The 19,826-nt window shown below is 45.1% G+C and overlaps 1 protein-coding gene across 3 annotated transcripts in view; it reads left to right on the top strand.

The window, feature by feature from the left end:
* The window catches only part of ACACB (acetyl-CoA carboxylase beta), a 164,481-nt gene that overhangs the window by 132,700 nt on the left and 11,955 nt on the right, over positions 1-19,826 (top strand). For all 3 annotated transcript variants that reach the window (XM_017879718.1, XM_017879719.1, XM_017879720.1), the window contains 10 exons: positions 428-631; positions 1,781-1,936; positions 7,841-7,963; positions 8,386-8,655; positions 10,116-10,213; positions 12,501-12,621; positions 14,834-14,944; positions 15,828-15,971; positions 17,041-17,161; positions 18,976-19,072. In XM_017879718.1, coding sequence (XP_017735207.1) covers positions 428-631; positions 1,781-1,936; positions 7,841-7,963; positions 8,386-8,655; positions 10,116-10,213; positions 12,501-12,621; positions 14,834-14,944; positions 15,828-15,971; positions 17,041-17,161; positions 18,976-19,072 — 1,445 coding nt within the window. The remainder of the gene's footprint in view (positions 1-427; positions 632-1,780; positions 1,937-7,840; positions 7,964-8,385; positions 8,656-10,115; positions 10,214-12,500; positions 12,622-14,833; positions 14,945-15,827; positions 15,972-17,040; positions 17,162-18,975; positions 19,073-19,826) is intronic.

Below are 19,826 nucleotides of genomic sequence, written 5' to 3'. Positions count from 1 at the left end.
TTAAAAGAGAAGTCCTGATACATCGTTTGGTGTCTGGGGGATTCAGGGAACCCATGCAGCTGCTCTGGCCTCACTAGTTCACATAGTTCCAGAAGGAAGCAGTTCAATGTCTTGAGTCAAAGGCATGTAAAGATAGTATAACGTAGCAGTAGTAGCTCAGTCACTTATCAGCCTCAGTTTCCTTATCTGTCAATGAGGGATAAAAAAAGCTCACCTCTCTTGATTACTTACAAGGGCGCAGTGAGGTAAAGAGTTTTAAATGCTTAGCAAGAGCTATTGCTTGTTATTAAACTTTTTGTTGGATACATACTATGTCCCAGGCGTTTTTGCAGTCAGTATATCTCATCCTTTTATTAGTATCAGTGCTATTGCAAATGTCCTTGGGATGTCTGGGCCCTGAAACTGGAATTGCTGTGTTTTGGGGCAGATCGAGGAGTCCGTGCGCTCCATGGTTATGCGCTACGGCAGCCGGTTGTGGAAACTCCGCGTGCTGCAGGCTGAAGTCAAGATCAACATACACCAGACCACCACCGGCAGCGCTGTTCCCATCCGCCTGTTCATCACCAATGAGTCGGGCTACTACCTGGACATCAGCCTCTACAAAGAAGTGACTGACTCCAGATCCGGAAATGTAAGGCTGGCTTGTGCCATGGGGGTCTAAGTCAAAGCAGAAGCAGGCTGCTTGAGCCATCAATTTGTAGATTAAGAAGGCGTTTGGAGGTGGTCTTGCCTTTCTCTGCCTTGTCATTCTGGGTTGGGGTAGCCCCCTCTGAGTGTTATGTTAAATATGTTAGCCTTTGAATCTTGGTTTTTCATTCACCTAAGAAGGAGAGTGAATCTCCCAGTTTAATCCATTCTGTGGCCATATTTGGATTTTTGATAGAGATGAGGTGTCACCATATTGGCCAGGCTGGTCTCTAACTCCTGACTTCAAGTGATCAGCCTGCCTTGACCTCCCAAAGTGCTGGGATTATAGGCATGAGTCACCGCACCTGGCCATATGGCCATATTTGGGATAAGTTGTACACTGCTATGGTTGACTATAATGCAGTCCTCAGATTGGTTCACTTAGGGAAATACTTTTCCCAACCATGTTCTAGGACTTTTGTAAAGTGAATTAAATATTCTTTTGACTGCCAGTTAAATTAATGCGTGTGTACATAAATATATATGTATATATACATGCCATTTTTTAAAGAGATATTCCCAAGACTGGGCTTGAACTCCTGAGTTCAAGCAATCTTCTGGCCTCAGCCTCCCAAGTAGCTGGGACTATAGGCACATGCCATTGTGCCTGGCTATGCACTTTTTATTTTGGAATAATTGAAGACTGAAGACTCTCAAGCAGTTGCAAAATTAGTACAGAGGGAAAAAAATAGTGCAGAGGATTTTCACCCAGTTTCCCCCAATGTTAATGTTGAACTTCACCATTGTACGTCATCAAAACAGGAAATTGACATTGGCATAGGACTGTTCACACCAACATGGACCACGTTCGGATATCACCAGTGTTTCCATGAACGCCTGTTTGTTGGGAGTGTGCGATGCACTGATCGCTGTATTTTTGGAACTGTGTATCCGCAGCCCCTGTTGTCCCTACTTGTTCTGGTTCTCCACAGTGGTGAAGAAAAGTTTTACCTAGCGCAGGCACTCACTTTGTTATGCCATACGACCTGCTTTGCTTCCCCCATCTGCATTTGCATTGAGGACTGGGCAGAAATAAATTGGGGGAGTAGTGTGATTTTCTCTCACTCTCTGTTTTATTTCCTTTCTGGTCCAGATCATGTTTCACTCCTTCGGCAACAAGCAAGGGCCCCAGCACGGGATGCTGATCAATACTCCCTACGTCACCAAGGATCTGCTCCAGGCCAAGCGATTCCAGGCCCAGTCCCTGGGAACTACCTACATCTATGACTTCCCAGAAATATTCAGGCAGGCAAGTCCGACGGCTCAGACGCAGTACCACCAGGGTCCTCCCAGCAGATTCCACCAGAACCAAAGCCCATCCTTAATTCTCCTTCTAAAGACCTAGTCTAGGCCGGGCGCAGTGGCTCACGCCTGTAATCTCAGTACTTTGGGAGGCCAAGGCGGGAGGATTACGAGGTCAGGAGATCGGGACCATCCTGGCTAACATGGTGAAACCTCGTCTCTACTAAAAAAAAAAAAAGAAAAATTAGCCGTGTGTGGTGGCGGGCGCCTATAGTCCCAGCTGCTCTGGAAGCTGAGGCAGGAGAATGGTGTGAACCCGGGAGGTGGAGCTTGCAGTGAGCCAAGATCGCACCACGGCACTCCAGCCTGGGCGACAGAGCGAGACTGCGTCTCAAAGAAAAGAAAAAAAAAAAACCTAGTCTAAGGAACAAGGTTTTGCCATGTGCGGAGGCTCATGCCTGTAATCTCAGCACTTTAGGAGGCTGAGGAGGGAGGATTGCTTGAGCCCAGAAGTTTAAGAACCCCGTCTCTACAAAATATACAAAAATTAGCCGAGCATGGTGGCACATGCCTGTGAAGGCTGAGGCAGGAAGGATCACCTGAGCCTGGGAGGTCGAGGCTGCAGTGGACCATGATGGCACCACTGCACTCCAGCCTGGTGACCAAGTGAAACTCCATCTTCAAAAAAAAAAAGAACAAGGTCTTCATTGAAGAAAAAGAAATTAATGTGTTGGGAACTACTTCATAGTATTTTTCTTCAAATAAGACTAATTTATCCCAATGATAAGAGTAATAGGATATAGAAACTTCAGAAAATAAAGGAGGATGGAATAAAGAAAAAATAATTCCTATTCCCATACTCTGATGACAAATTGCTTAACATTTTGATGTGTTTCCTTCTGGTCTTTTTAATGGTCATTTAGTAAGTACCTACTACTTGCCAGGCACCATCGAAGTCTAGGTAGCTCTGGGAAAGAGGAGGGGGTCACTGCCTTTGAGTAATTTTAGTCTACTCTTTAAAATAATGTTTTGGGTTGGGTACAGTGGCTCACACCTGTAATCCCAGTACTTTGGGAGGCTGAGGCAGGTGGATCATTTGAAGTCAGGAGTTTTAAGACCAGCCCGGCCAACATGGTGAAACCCCGTCTCTACTAAAAATACAAAAATTAACCAGGCATGGTGGTGGGCACCTGTAGTCCCAGCTACTTGGGAGGCTGAGGCAAGAGAATCGCTTGAACCTGGGAGGTGGAGGCTGCAGTGAGCCGAGATGGCGCCACTGCACTCCAGCCCTGGTGACAGAGTGAGACTCTGTCTCAAAAACAAAAAAATAATGTTTTGTTCTGTTTTTCTGATGATTAAAGTATACATAGGAAACTATGAAAAGGTAAGAATAAGGAAATAAAATTTTACTCATGTGTAATTTTCTCACACATCAATGCCTGAAAGAACATTTGGGCATTTTCTTTTTTTTTTTTTTTTTTTTTTTTTTTTTGAGGTGGAGTCTCGGCTCCTGTCGCTGCCGGGCCTCGGAGTGCAGTGGCAGCCGGTATTCTCAGCCTCACCTGCAAGCTCCGCCTCCCGAAGTTAGCCATTCTCCTGCCTCAGCATCCCGAGTAAGTACTGGGACTACAGGCGCTCTGCGCACCTCGCCACGGGTATTTTGTATTTTTAGTAAAAGAGACGGGGTTGCAGCCATGTTAGCCAGGAATGGTCCGATCTCCTGACCCTCCATGATCCGCGCCGTCTCGGGCCCCCCTCCCCCCCCCCCCCCCCCCCCCGCCCGTCTCGGCCTCCCAAAGTGCTGGGATTACAGGTTTGAGCCACCGCACCCGGCCTTGGGTGCATTTTCTTTAAGTATTTTTTATGCCTTTATATGTTTATGCCATAGGGACTTTAAAGGAGCCTGAACCACTGGCATTGGTGACGTGAATGTCTCTTTACTTCCCACCATTGCTTTGTGAATGACGTTCATGAAACCGAGGTCAGGGACCTTCCAGTGTAGGCAGGAAGCGTCTGTTCCTACCTGTGCCCATGCCTCATGTATAGAGGATACGGAAGAGTAGGAAAAGCTGCTCTTTAGAGTCACTCAGGCCTCGGCTCGAATGCTGGATCTGCTTCCTGTTGTCCCTAGCCAAGTTCGTTCACCTCACTGGGCCTCAGTTTCCTTTTCTGTAAAATAAGGATAATAACAGTACCTACCACATAAAGTTGTTGGAAAAGTATGTGTATTCAGTAGGTGCTTAATAAGTGGAAACTCTTATGATTAAGAATGTCATTGTCTGTATCCTTTAGCCTTTGACCTCAAGAGCCATAAGGGAAGAAACGTGACTAAACCAGGAGTAAATCCATTGTCTCTTTTTTAGATAAAGAAGCAGAATGCTATGGATGACTGATACATTTGAAAACTTAGATGTAGTGGAAATTTTCCAAGGAAAATAGATCTCATCAAAAATGGCTATAGAATAAATTAAAATCTGATCTGAATACTTATAAGCATTAAATAAATTAATCGTTTTTAAAAATTGGGCCCAGAAAGTTTTATAACAATTTTACCAAACCTTTAGGAAACAGTTCTCTCTGTATTTAGATTGTTTAGAGAGTTTTTAAAAGGTGAGTGCTTCTTAACTCAGGTTATTACCTTAATATTAACCCCAGGTAGGAACTTCAGGAAAAGGGAAATTGGTTATTTTATTATGAACACAGGCATAAAAATAATAAAATATGAACATATGAAATCCAGTAATGATTTTTTTTTAAAGTTTAGACAAAGTAGAGTTTATCCTGTGTCTTCTTATATGATTTGATATTAGGAAGTCTATTCATGTATTTACCATATTAATAGATTAAGAAAATACTTAACTATCTTAATAGATGTAAAAAATATTTGACAAGACAGCATCTATTTATAATAAAAGCTTTTAACAAACTAAGAATAGAAGGGAATTTATTTATCTTGATAGAGGATATTAACCCAAAATTAATAGAATCCAATGGTGAAATGTTAGAAGTATTCTCTTTAAAGACAAGTACAGGACAGAAATGTCCATTATCGCAGCTTCTGTTATACATTTTTTACTGGAGTTCCTGGACAACGCAATAACCAAGAAAAAGAAATGAAGTGTAAAGACAGGAAAGAAAAAAAGCAAAAGGATGATTTTTTTTGCAGATGATCTAAATGTCTCTATAAGAAATACAAGAGAATCTATAGAAGCAGTTACATAATACAGCAAGATTGCTAGACATAAGATTTCAGTGTACAAAAAATAATTGCATTATTATCAATTGCAATCAATAATTGCGATTGCAATAGATCAGTTGTAATTGCAATAGACTAGCAGTAATTGCACAATGTAATTGGAGAAAAAAATGCCATTTACAAGACTATAAGTTTATCTAGGAAAAAATAAAAAATTAAGATCTTTATGGAGGAAATTTTAAAACTTCATTGAGTGACATTAAGCCTAAATTAATGGAGATATAAACCATGCTCACGAATGATGGGAAGATTCAGTGTTGTGTTTTATCAAATTAATAAATTCTATGTAATTCCAGAGTTTTTCTGGTGAAACTTGGAGGCTGATCCTAAAATTCATATGGAAAAGTAAAAGCTCATGAATAGCAAAAACCATTTTGAATAAGAACAAAGTCAGGAGGAGTCACCTTAGCAGATGTCATCACTTTATTTTAAGGCAACAGTAATTAAGACAGTGTGGTGGTGTGACAGAACTAGACAGAACAGGGAGCCTAGACTCAGGCCCACTCATAAATAGAATGTTGATAGAATGCGGAGGCGAGATTGTGAATGAGGGGATGATCTTCGGGAAATTGCTTATCTGATTGGAAAAAATAAACTTCGATCTCTGCCACATCCAATAACAAAAATAAACTTTAAGAGGATTAAAGCCACCTGGAGTCAGTGAAAAGCATAAGCTATACAGGAAAAGACCCATAAATTTACATTAAAACTTAAAAGTTGTTTCTGCAAAAGAGGAAAGAGAAGTCCCAGATTGGGAGAATACATTTCGGTGCCTTATGATCAGAAGGGGATTAGAAGTAGCTCATCTATAGAACGCTTATAAATCAATGAGGAAAGAAAGCAAAACCATACAAAATAGGGGTAGGGGTTATAAACAGAAAGCTTGCCAAAAAGAAACCCACATGGTTAATAAACATATTAAAAGGCACTCACCTCACTAATAATCAGTGAAGTACAGGTTAATACCACAATATGGTTTCACACACAGCAGTTGAGTAAACATTAAAAAATTGTACATGCCAGTGTGGTGGCTCACACCTGTAATCCCAGCACTTTGGGAGGTTGAGGTGGGCAGATTGCTTGAGCTCAGGAGTTCGAGACCAGCCTGGGCAACATGGCAAAGCCCCGTCTCTACAAAAAATTTAAAAAATAGTCTGGTGTGGTGGCACATGCCTGTAGTCTCAGCTACTGAGGTTGAGATGGGAGGATCACTTGAGCCTGGGAGTTTGAGGCTGCAGTGAGGTGTAGCCATGACTACACCACTGCACTCCAGCTTGGGTGACACAACAAGACCCTCAAAAAAACTTGACAAGACCAAATGCTGTAGAATATATGGAGCAGAAGAGTCCTTATACGTTCTTGCTGTGCTTGTGAAGGGATACAGCAACATTGGGAGCAATAGTATCAGTGAAGTTGAAGCTCACATTCCCTGTGTCCCAGAAATTCCACAATTCCACTCCCAGGTGTATGCACGTGTGTGTGTGTGCGCGTGTGTGTGCACATCTATCTATCTTTTTTTTTTTTTTTTTTTGAGACAGAGCCTCGCTCTGTCACCCAGGCTGGAGTGGAGGGCAAGATCTTGGCTCACTGCAAACTCCACCTCCAGGGTTCAAGCGATTCTCCTGTCTCAGCCTCTGGAGTAGCTGGGATTACAGGCGTGCACCACCGTGCCTGGCTAATTTTTTAATTTATAGTGGAGACAGGGTTTCACTATGTTGGCCAGGCTGGTCTTAAACTCCTGGCCTCAGGTGATCTGCTCGCCTCGTCCTCCTGAAGTGTTTGGATTACAGGCGTGAACCACCGCGCCCGGCTGTCTGTCTGTGTCTGTATCTGTATCTCCATATATACAGAGAGAGAGAGAAAGAGAGAGAATGGAAAACTGAACAGCAGACCAGAGTTAAATTTATCAATATGAATAAATCTCTCAAAGAGGAGTAGAAAAAGTAATTTTGCAGCTGGGCGTGGTAGCTCACACCTGTAATCCCAGCACTTTGGGAGGGCATGGTGGGTGGATCACCTGAGGCTGTGAGTTCGAGACCAGCCTAACCAACATGGAGAAATCCCATCTCTACTAAAAATACAAAATTAGCTGGGCGCAGTGGTGCATCCCTGTAATCCCAGCTAACTCAGGAGGAGTAGCAGGAGAATCACTTGAATCCAGGAGGTGGAGGTTGCGGTGAGCCGAGATCGCGCCACTGCACTCTAGCCTGGGCAATAAAAGTGGGGAAAAAAAAGAGTAATTCGCAGAAGGATGTGTCCAGTGTGGTACCATTTATTTAAAGTTTGCAGTGCAAAATAATACTGTGTGTTTGCAATGTATGCATACAGGATGAAGGAAAATAGATGAAAAGCATGCATAGGACTGGTAGGCACTGAAGTCAAGGGAATGGTCACCTGTGGGTTGGAGGTGGGAGGAAGAATGAGCTGGGGCTTCAGTCGCATCTCTCGTCTTTCTTTCAAATACCTTAAACAACTATGGAAAAATCAAGATTTGACAGAGCCACTGGATGGGTGCTTTAAATATTTCATGATTTGAAAAGAGAGAGTGAACTACAAAATTCACCCGAGAATCATGACACATCATCTCCATCTGGGAAAGACAGTTCCTCCCTACTGATGACTTCAAGCTTTTTCTCTTTCCTCCTCTCTCCCCAGGCTCTCTTTAAACTGTGGGGCTCCCCAGACAAGTATCCCAAAGACATCCTGACATACACTGAATTAGTGTTGGACTCTCAGGGCCAGCTGGTGGAGATGAACCGACTTCCTGGTGGAAATGAGGTAACAGCAGAGCCTAGCCCCTGGCTGGAGTCGCCCCCTTAAAAATATTTTTGGGCCAGGTGCAGTAACTCATACCTGTAATCCCAGTACTTTGGGAGGCCAAGGTGGGTGCATCACTTGAGGTCAGAAGTTCAAGACCAGCCTGGGCTACATGATGAGAACTTGTCTCTACATAAAATTTAAAAATTAGCTAGGTGTGGTGGTGCACACCTATAGTCTCAGCTACTCGAGAGACAGGCAGGGGTGATTGCTTAAGCCCAGAAGGTTGAGGCTGTAATGAGCTATGATTGCACCACTGCACTCTGGCCTGGGCAACAGAGCAAGACCCTGTATCAAAAATAATAATAATAAATAAAATAAAATAAAAAGTTTTCCCCCAGAGAAACAAACTCATTTTCCTTGTGCATTCATCCCCTTGCCAGGTGGGCATGGTGGCCTTCAAAATGAGGTTTAAGACCCAGGAGTACCCGGAAGGACGGGACATGATTGTCATCGGCAACGATATCACCTTTCGCATTGGATCCTTTGGCCCTGGGGAGGACCTTCTGTACCTGCGGGCATCCGAGATGGCCCGGGCACTGGGCATTCCCAAAATCTACGTGGCAGCCAACAGTGGCGCCCGTATTGGCATGGCAGAGGAGATCAAACACATGTTCCACGTGGCTTGGGTGGACCCAGAAGACCCCCACAAAGTACGTCGTGAAGCTGGCGGGGCGGGGTGATTCTGCTCAGCTGCTACTGTATTTTCAGTGGGAGTGCTAGCACCTGCAAGAGGTGAAAAAAATCTCACTTATGTATAAAGCACAGATATACATGTGGTGTATAAACAGGCGTACAGTGTATCAGTGATATTAACATTTCACTGTGAGGGGGGGTGGGAATGGTGATTAGAAAAAAAAAGATATACAAAGGCTCCTTACGGGAATAATGAAAGAAGTCTATAAACCCTGAGCTGATATATGCTGTGTGCTCCTGAATGCAGTGCACACTGAGGATGCAGAGGTGATTGTGTCAAATCCCTGGCCTCATAGTGTTCTTAGAATTATGGCTCACACCTGTCATCCCAACAACCCAGGAGGCTTGGGTGGGAGGATAGCTTGAAGCCAGGAATTCATGACCAACCTAGGTAACGTAGGCAGCATAGCCAGACTTCGTCTCTACTGATTAAAAAACTAGGTGAGCGTGATAGTGCATGCCCGTAGTCAGCCCCAGCTACTTGGGAAGTTGAGGTGGGAGGATCACTTGGAGCCCAGGAGTTCAAGGCTGCACCAAGCTGTGATCATCATACCACTGCACTCCAGACTGGGCAACTGAGTGAGACCCCCCACCTCAATTAAAAAAAAATCTGGCCGGGCGCGGTGGCTCAAGCCTGTAATCCCAGCACTTTGGAGGCCAAGACGGGCGGATCACGAGGTCAGGAGATCGAGACCATCCTGGCTAACACTGTGAAACCCCGTCTCTACTAAAAACAAAAAACTAGTCGGGCGAGGTGGCGGGCGCCTGTAGTCCCAGCGACTCGGGAGGCTGAGGCAGGAGAATGGCGTGAACCCGGGAGGCGGAGCTTGCAGTGAGCTGAGATCCGGCCACTGCACTCCAGCCTGGGCAACAGAGCGAGACTCTGTCTCAAAAAAAAAAAAAAAAAAAAATCTTCGGGGAGTTGTATAGATACCAGCTGCCATCAAAGGCAAGATGAATGGGGGAAACACATGCATTCTGAGATGTGAAACGACAGGGGACAGTCATCCTTTCCATTCAGAGCATGCTTTCTCTGGGGTGGTATTGCCCACTACCCCAAGAAGACAGAAAATAATTTTGGGGTGGCAATAAAATATTTGTTAACATATATACATATACAGAGTATGTAAACAGTGGATAAACAGTGTATCTTGAAAATTAAAATTTCATGTTGGGGTGCTGGCAATAAGAAATAAAAATGAGATGGTCCTTAGAGGAGAGCTTAGCTCAAAGCAGAACTTCAGTTTATGGATGTTATTAATATGGTATTTACATGAGATGTATTAGTGTGTCATTGACATGTTACTAACATGTTATTAACATCCATCCCTACAATGTTCACATTAAAAAAAAAAACAAAACAGTGGCTTTCAGTGCAGGGAACTGGATTCATAGCCTCACTAAAATATTTTTTAAGGGATTTAAATACCTGTACCTGACTCCCCAAGACTACACCAGAATCAGCTCCCTGAACTCTGTCCACTGTAAACACATCGAGGAAGGAGGAGAATCCAGGTAAATAACTTATCAGGTAGCTCCTTAATTTTGCTTGTGGTTAATTTCAGCTGTCTTCTTTCCTCGGGGCTCGTGGCGATGTTTTCCAGCAGGGTGGTGGTGTTTGTATGATGGGAACCAATGCCTGTTGGGGGCACTGATGCCTTAAACATTTGTTATACTCTCCAAAGTGAATCCATCCTTGTCATTCTAAGATGAGTGACTCCTTTCACAAAAATAGCACTTCATGCAGGGAGAATGAGATTGGATTCTCATGAATCTACTAGGAACTTTTTATCTACTAGGCTCACTTTTTATGATCAAACTGATGTAGCGGTGACTTGGCAAACTGGGAAGGTATGGGTGGGACAGAGAGAGGTCTGTTCTTTGAGAGCATTCAGAGGCTACTATCTTTTCCAGCATAAGTTATGTTTTTCTTAGTGGCATTAACTGATTCAGGATTTCCCAGACTGGATTTTTTTGCAATGTTAGTGATAAGTTGGGGGGAAATTCCATAGTCAGATGAGTTTGGGAAACACTGGGTTAAATGAGATCTCATAAACATCTTTATTGCAGGCCTTCTCAGTACCTGTAGCATGCTGTATTAGCGTTCTCCAGAGGGACGGAACTAGTAGGATATATGTATATAAATGAAAGGGACTTTATTAAGGAGAATTGACTCACACGATCATAAGGTAAAGTCCCATGATAGGCTGTCTGCAAGCTGAGGAGCAAGGAAGCCAGTAGTGGCTCGGTCTGAGTCTAAAAGCCTCAAAAGTGGGGAAGCCAACAGTGCAGCCTTCAGTGGCCAAAGGCCCGAGGGCCCCTGGCAAACCACTGGCGTAAGTCCAAGAGTCCAAAGACTGAAGAACCTGGAGTGTGATGTTTGAGGGCAGGAAGCATCCAGAGTGTGAGAAAGATGAAAGCCAGAAAACTCAGCAAGGCAGCTTACTCCACCTTCTTTTGCCTGCTTTTTCTAGCCACGCTGGCAGCTGGATGATTGGATGGTGTCCACCCACACTGAGGGTGGGTCTTCCTCTGCCAGTCCACTGACTCAAATGTTAATCTCCTCTAGCAACACCCTCACAGACACACCCAGAAACAATACTTTGCATCCTAAAGTTGACAATATTAACCATCACACATGCTAAAGTGCATTGTGAATCTCTAACAGAGGCTAGCTGGACAGTGTTTCTCATGCTTATTATGTGGCCCTGAAATCTTTGATTGATTGATTGTGAACAGGCTTCCTCTGTGTACCCGCATCTCTCTGAGACCATTGGAGGAATATGGGCAGAGGGTGACATTTCACGGAGACGGCCTTTGCTCAAGCAGACATCTTTTTTTTGTATAAACCAAAAAGTATCTGAGACAGGTCTCAATCAATTGAGTTTATTTTGCTAAGGTTAAGGACACATCCAGAAGCAAAGAACACGGAACCATAGAAACCATCTGTGGCCTGTGCCTTTCTTCAAAGGTGATTTGGAGGCCTTCAGTATTTAAAGGAGAAAAGCAGCCTGGAGGGGAAAGAGGGAAGTTCTGGTAATCACATGTTGCAAGAGAAAAAGCGCAGGCAGGGAAAGTCAGTTATGTATTCTTGCGCTCAGTAAGTCAGCACTTTCTATAAGATAAGGTGGACATAGAGGAACTACCTGTGGAGATATTTCACCTTTTATCTGTATCTATCTGCTTACAGAAGGAACGAAAGGAAAGGCAGCTTGCACGACTCAGCTTCAGCTTAAATTGTTCCTTTTGGCACTGTGAATCGTGGTCCTAGTTTTTATTTTCCGTTCACAGATGGGAGCAGGGTGATGAATGATTTATTTATTTATTTGAGAAAGAATCTTGCTCTGTCACCCAGGCTGGAGTGCAGTGGTGCAATTTTGGCTCACTGCAACCTCCACTTCCCAGGTTCAAGTTATTCTTCTCCCGCAGCTTCCCAAGTAGCTGGGATTACAGGCGTGTGCCACCACGTCCAGCTAACTTTTGTATTTTTCGTAGAGATGGGGTTTCGCCATATTGGTCAGGCTGGTCTCAAATTCCTGACCTTAAGCAATCTGCCCACCTCGATCTCCCAAAGTGCTGGGATTACAGAGCAGGGTGATGATTGTTGATTCCATACTTGCCCTTTTAGAAATCTCAGCACCCATTGTGAGGGTCCTAGATGCCAATTTCATTTTGCCTCTGGATGCTTTGTCTGCTTCCAATCTCTCACCTTGCTGCCCAGTCAGTCCCTCCTTGGAAAATGCATCCACCTTGGATTTTTCTGGGCTAGAGCCCAGCCTTTAACCTGTGTTTGCTTTTGAAGATACATGATCACGGATATCATCGGAAAGGATGATGGCTTGGGCGTGGAGAATCTGAGGGGCTCAGGCATGATTGCTGGGGAGTCCTCTCTGGCTTACGAAGAGATCGTCACCATTAGCTTGGTGAGTCCTCTTCTATTTTCTCTTACTTTTCAACTTTCCATTATAGAAACTTTAAAATAGTCACAAAATTAGAGAGAATCAGTAATAAACTCCATGTGCCCATCACATACCTCCTACATTTACCACATGACACCCCACTGCTATTTCCTCAGTCTCACCCCCATCCCCTGCACCCTGTTTTAGAGTATTTTAAAGCCAGCCCTCATCATGTCTTTTCATCCACAAATACTTAAGGGTAGATTTTTTTTTTTTTTTTTTTTGAGATGGAGTCTTGCTCAGTCACCCAGGCTGGAGTGCAGTGGCCGGATCTCAGCTCACTGCAAGCTCCACCTCCCGGGTTTCTGCCATTCTCCTGCCTCAACCTCCTGAGTAGCTGGGACTACAGGCGCTCGCCACCTTGCCCCGCTAGTTTTTTGCATTTTTTAGTGGCGACGGGGTTTCACCATGTTAGCCAGGATGGTCTCGATCTCCCGACCTCGTGATCTGCCCGTCTCGGCCTCCCAAAGTGTAAGGGTAGATCTTTAACAGATAAGGACTCCCACCCTCTTCCCCTGCTTTTTAAAAACATAACTGAAATACAAATATTACATCCAACAGAATCAGCAATATCACTGGAACCCAGTGTGGTTTAACAGTTGTCTCAAAATACCCTTTTCTAGTGATTTGTTTGAATCAGGGTCCAATCTCATCTTACTTTAAAGGTATTGAATGTTTAGAAGAACTTTTATCTGACTTTAACTGGCATATAAGGAGTAGTCCCCATCCCATCCCCATGGTCTTTCCAAAAATGTTTTCTGTTTCTAGTAGTAGTACTACTGTAGTACTATGGTAGTGCTGTAGTAGTAGTAGTAGTACTAGTAGTAATTCTAGTACTAGCAATAGTAGCAGTAGTGGTGGCGGCGGTGGTGGTGGTGGTGTTTGTGGTGGTGAATCTGTATGGGTCTAAGGCAGAGTAAGAGACCGAGGCAAGTTTCTCAGCAGGAGTGAAAGTTTATTAAAAAGTTTTAGAGCAAGAACGAAATGAAGTACACTCGGAAGAGAGCCAAGCAAGGCAACTTGAGAGATTCAGTGCCTCATCTGACCCTTTTGGGTTTTTATGCGTTGGCATGATTCTAGGGTTTGTGTTTCTTCCCTTGGGGTGGACTGTCTGCATGCAAGTGGCCTGCCAGCACTTAGGAGGGGCCGCATGCACAGTGTGTTTACTGAAGTTGTGTGCATGCTCACTGGAGGCATTCTTCCCTTACCAGTCAAGTGTTCCTAGAAGCAGGTCACGTAGCAGATAAACTCTGCCACGCTTGAGCCCACCTGCCCAGCAACCGAGATCTGATTGGGAAGCTGCTGATCACTGGCTTCAGGTGTTTTCATCTATCAGGAGCCTGCCTATCCCTGGAGCCAGCTGTGACCAATTGTTATTTTAGAGAGACACTTTAACAACTGCCTAACTATCACCTGATGGTTGCCTTCCTCTCCTGCCCTGCTCATGTCTGCCTACCTACCTACTCTAGCAGCAGCAGCAGCAGCAGCAGCAGCAGCAGGAGTAATAGTGCTCTTTAATGATAAACTGCCTTGGAAGGCCTTATTTTTACATGCAATGTTGACTCTTGAGTTTCCAAGGTGGTAAATGTTGGTCATGAGCATCTTCCTTGGGCTTGTTTTCTAGCTTATATGTACAGTCTTTTTACTTTGAAGTCATTTAGGACCCACCACAAGTTATAAGATAGTACAGAGAATTTCCAAGCACCCTTCACCCCGCTTCCCCCATGGCACTCACATAACCCTAGTACATTATCAAAACCAGGAAATTGACATTAGCACAATATTGTTAACTCAGTACAGACCTTATTTGAATTTCACTAGTTTTTACATGCACTCCTAGGTGTCCTTTTGGTTGTTAAGAGGCTGCAATGGCCCATGAATGCCCAAGCTCAGAAGAGCTACACACAAGCCTCTTAAGATCTGAAATGTTCAGTGTCTGCTGCTTGTCTTTACGGCTGTCTTTGTTAACTGTGTTATTTCCATATAGGAATCCAAGCTCAATAAAGTGGCCTCAAGAATAGGCTTTTGCCTCTACTGAGGTTTGGCTTCAAATTGGGTTGCCGTTGGTCAAAACATAACTTCCATTTGGGCCCAGCAGGTTCCTGGACTCTTCCCTGCTGTGGGGGCTGGGTCCCTCGCCACTCTCCAGAATTCAGAAGGCGTCCTCTCTCCACAGGTGACCTGCCGAGCCCTTGGGATCGGGGCCTACTTGGTGAGGCTGGGCCAGCGAGTGATCCAGGTGGAGAACTCCCACATCATCCTCACGGGAGCAAGTGCTCTCAACAAGGTGACGAAAAAGGGGCCTGTGCGGAGTGGATTCTTGGGGGCCAGGAGTCATTTTAACATTCCCGTTGGTCTCTGGTCGGGGATTTTTCTCAATATGAAACCAGTTTCATTCCTACTGATACAAGAACTCTTTTTTTCCTATTTGCAGTTATCTGGGCTCCTTATGAGAAAAAAAAAATAGTTTTAGGCTATTCTGGTGGATCTAACTCCCTGTATTACTGATATTTCAAAAGAAATTATTAAAGCAAAGAAATTTCCATAACGCATTGCAGAAAATTAGAAAAGGACCCCCCCAGAAGAGTAATTTTGCAGCTTCTCTCATTCTGGTATAGCTCCCTCTCATCTTCTGTCTTTATGTGGCTAATTTATAGTGGATACACAGTTTTGTATTCTACTGTTGTCACTGTATTAAAACATTTTCCATGTTGAAGTCTTTATACTTAATGTCTGCTCAAATCCCAACCCAAGTCTCCAAGTCTGGTTCTTGAACCAACAGTATCAGCATCAGCATCAGCTGGGAACTTTTTAGAAATGCAAATCCTCAAGCCCTGCTGCAGACCTGCTGAATCAGAAACTCTAGCTAGGGTTTTGCTTTGGAGATGGTCAAGGTAGCAGTCAGCAGCATCACCGGTTCTCAAATTGGGCTTCATGTTGGAATTACCTAGAAACTAAAAAACAAACAAAACACAAAAACTGATGCCTGAGTCCCAGCCTCATAGATTCTGATATAATTGGTCGGAATGTAGCTTGAGCATCAGGATTTTTGAAATCCACTGGGTGATTCTAATGTGTAGCCAGGATTGAGAAGTGCTGAGATGATTTCCAAACAGGTAGTAGAGCCCTGTGCCATGCAGGACGTTGCTAACCATGTTGTGTCAAAGCAGGTCCTGGGAAGAGAGGTCTACACATCCAACAACCAGCTGGGTGGCGTTCAGATCATGCATTACAATGGCGTTTCCCACATCACCGTGCCAGATGACTTTGAGGGGGTTTATACCATTCTGGAGTGGCTGTCCTATATGCCAAAGGTGCAGTACTCCCCCTGCAGCTTAGAGCCTGGAAGACTCTATCATCAAGCTCACGGGCTAATTGTGTCCCTGTCACCTCCTGGGTGGTATGGGAGGCTGGGGAGCAGGAAGCACTACACATGTGGCTGGGGTTGATTTTTCTTACTCCTTCTTTCTTCTCTCTCTGACGCCTAGCCCTGTACTAGCTGTCCTTTGCTCTTTTGGTGGCACTAATGCCATTGTAAGGATGCTATCTGTTGATCCTTTAGAAAGACGTAGTATTGCCTCTTGACAAGAGGCAGCACTGGACAATACTGAGTCTTCAAGCTTTACAATCACGCTGGATTTGATTCCTGGATTCCTCCTCAGTAGCTGTAAGACACTGGGAGGGTCCCTAAGTTTTTCCGAGCCTGTTTCCTCATCTGTGAAACGGGAATAATAATAGCACCTAACTCATGGTGTTATCATGATGATTAAGTGAAGTGATATTTAGAGCACAGCATTGGATAGGTCCTCACCAAAGTAAGAAGGGGACAATAGTAGGCACAGTTCTTGGTTAACTGTAACATTCCTTACAAATGGGTGAGGTTGTCTTTCTTCATTATAATCATTTCTGAGAGGTTGGGTTTCCAGAGTTCAGGTCATTCCAGATCTTCTACCAAGAACCCCAAGTCACAAATGTCAGTTTGTATTCCCAAGTGTGCCTTTTCCCCATCTGCATGCCATCTGTTACCACTCTCTGCAACCAATCTCTTTTTCTCTTTTTCTTTCTTTTAAGATGTTTTTCCTCCTATCTGACCATATATAACAGTAGCAACCCTTTCCTGTGTTTCTTTAACTTCCCAGCATCAGTGATGCCATGTGAACCGGGAAGCACACTCAGGAGTTCATAAACTAGATTTCAGAAGAATCCATGGGATAGCCAGTCCTTATCTGGCATTTTCCAATCAGAGCAGTGGCTTCAGGAGCCCTAGGGAGGGGATATTGCTGCATAACCAGGCATAATCATAGTCAGAGGAGCAAAGTGCTGATCAGAGGCATTACTGACAAGCACCACAGACTGAGTCAGAGACTTGGCTTTCTTTTTTAGGATAATCACAGCCCTGTCCCTATCATCACACCCACTGACCCCATTGACAGAGAAATTGAATTCCTCCCATCCAGAGCTCCCTACGACCCCCGGTGGATGCTTGCAGGAAGGCCTCACCCAAGTAAGTTCTAAAGTATTTTGCCTAGGACCTCGTCTTGGGTTTCTTTCTAGGGCTTGAGACAAAGGAGCACTTAGGTAGAAGGCTTGATATTTGTTCTCATATCCCAGAGAGGTACACCTGAAATCAAATGCAGGGAGAGTGGAGAAATGGAGATTTTATTCCAGGCTTTTCCTCAGTCATGGACCCAGAAGGGGTGGAAACAGCCTCCAATTTCTGGAGCTAATAGATGGAGGTGGGGTACAATGGTGGTCATGGTCTCCCTCCCCTGATGCTCCATGCTCCGTGGTCTCTAACTGCCCCACTGTCTCATCAGTAGAAAATTCAGTGCTGAAACATCAGAGTTTCAAAGAGAAGACTCCATCTTTCTCTCTTTCGTTCTCTCTTACAAAGGAACTCTGTGAGTTTACACAGGATAGGTAATTTGGTCTCTTCTTTTTTTTTTTTTTTTTTTTTTGAGACAGTGTTGCTCTGCCGCCCGGGCTGGAGTGCAGTGGCATGATCTTGGCTCACTGCAATCTCTGCCTCCTGGGTTCAAGTGATTCTCCTGCCTCAGTCTACTGAGTAGCTGGGATTACAGGTGCCTGCCACCACACCCAGCTAATTTTTGTATTTTTAGTAGAGACGGAGTTTCACCATGTTGGCCAGGCTGGTCTTGAACTCTTGACCTCAAGTGATCTGCCTACCTCAGCCTCCCAAAGTGCTGGAATTACAGACATGAGCCACCATGCCTGGCCAATTTGGCCTCTTCTATACCTACACACACAGACACACACACACACACACCTGGACACGTGAACACACATGCACATGCACACACATTTTTTGCGTATACACATTCCCTCCTTTTCTCTGAAAGGGATGAGTTTCTCTCTTGGAGGTATATTATTTCATTCTGAGCAACCAGAACACAACAGGAAAGCCGAGCTGCTCCTGTCACTATATCCCAAATCTAGAATTTCACATGCTGCTACCTTTAGACTTGGCTGTTCCTCGGCCGTGCGATGCAGGAGAGGTGACCCTCGGGAGCGTGCTAGACTCCGGCCAGTGCAAGGAGCCCTGTGGCTTCCTTCTCTCTCTTTTCATTTCTCTTGGGCTTTCTGGCCGGTAAACACTGAGGGGGCTGCTCATCTCAATTAAAAAATGTTCCGCTTCTCACTGTCAGGCCAGTCCTCAGCAGATGCTAAAGTTGGGCTGTTGCGTGCCTGGGTACCGGGCCTCCCACGCCTGAGACGCCTCCCACTCTGGCTGTGCCTCCTGGTCAGAGCCACAGCCATTTATGCTGTTGCATGGATTTAAGTCATCGTTTGCTTCCCACCGATGGCTGTGGTTGACATCATCATATTCTCTCTCTGTCTCTCTCTGGGAAATTGAAACTTTTTTCTCAATTAAGTGGTTGTTAAGCTGCAGCCAGCAGCTAGCAGGTGAGGGATGAGCTTTTTGGGGCAGGTGGTCCGTTCCTGAAATCCTGCCTTCCGGAGGTGTCTGTCCACTCTCTGCATCTTAGGAAGAGAGGGCAGAGGCTGTGATTAGAATCTCAGCGTGTTTGGAATTGGCTGGTTGTCGATGGTAGTCAGATATTCCGTGTGGACTGAATTCTTGACTTGGTATATTTATTGCAGCCTTGTTTGTCTTTTGAGGTGTTTTGGGAAGGGGGGAAAGGAGTTGGGACCTGTGTGGTTGTAGGTAGAAACGGGTATCGGGGCTATGAGGTTAAAGCCAGGCTGTCCTTAGGGAGATTTTACTCAGCCAGGCGTGTCCTGGGGGGCCCCAGCCACCTGGCCCTCCAGCCTGGGCTTCTGCCCTTCTGCCTACAGCTCTGAAGGGAACGTGGCAGAGTGGATTCTTTGACCATGGCAGTTTCAAGGAAATCATGGCACCCTGGGCGCAGACCGTGGTGACAGGACGAGCAAGGTAATCATGAAGACGGGAGCAGGCTGCCCATGTCTGGCTCACCAGGCATTGGGACCCCCAGGTGTGAGACCACAGACCTCCAGGGGCAATTTGCTTCTGGGCCTCAGGATTTTCTAAAAGAAGAAACCAATTTGGGGGATGGTTTCTGGAGGGTCTATGTGTGCCCTTAGAAAGTATCTCAGCCAACCTCCTCCTGAGGCCTGGGACCCCTGCCGGAAATCAGGCCCCAGGCCACGAGGGCTAACAACTCCACTGGGCATCAGAAGGTGGCCTTGTGTGCTGTCCTCAGAAAACTTCACAGACACTGGCACTCTGCATTCCACTGTAGGGGAGCCATGGACAGGAGCCCTGTTGTATGTCAGTGTTGGTGGGAGGCTGAAATGCTTGCATGCTTTCCGAGCTGGGCAGCTCACCCTTCAGCCTTGTAGCCTCCATCTCTTTGGACAGCTCCACCTGCCTGAAAGTTCCTCCTTGTAATGAGCCCAGAGCTGCATCCTCATCATTTACCACTCAGGTTCCTGGTACGATGTCGCAGCTGTAAGTCCAGGCTCTGTGCTGGACCTGAGGCCAAGCCCCATCTCCATCACTCACCCTCTCTGGTCCTCCACATCTGTAAAATAGGGATAATAATTCTACCCCAAAGGATTATTGTGATGATTAGATGCAGTAACATAGGTGAAACACTTAAAATGTCCTACATACTCCATAAGTGGGAATGGCTGCTGTCATTTACATCTTAGGCAATAAATACTAA

The sequence above is a fragment of the Rhinopithecus bieti genome, unplaced genomic scaffold (assembly GCF_001698545.2).
Source record: "Rhinopithecus bieti isolate Rb0 unplaced genomic scaffold, ASM169854v2 scaffold_11933, whole genome shotgun sequence".
Lineage (NCBI taxonomy): Eukaryota > Metazoa > Chordata > Mammalia > Primates > Cercopithecidae > Rhinopithecus > Rhinopithecus bieti.
Note: the sequence above shows the minus strand (reverse complement) of the source record. Positions and strands in the feature narration are given on the sequence as shown.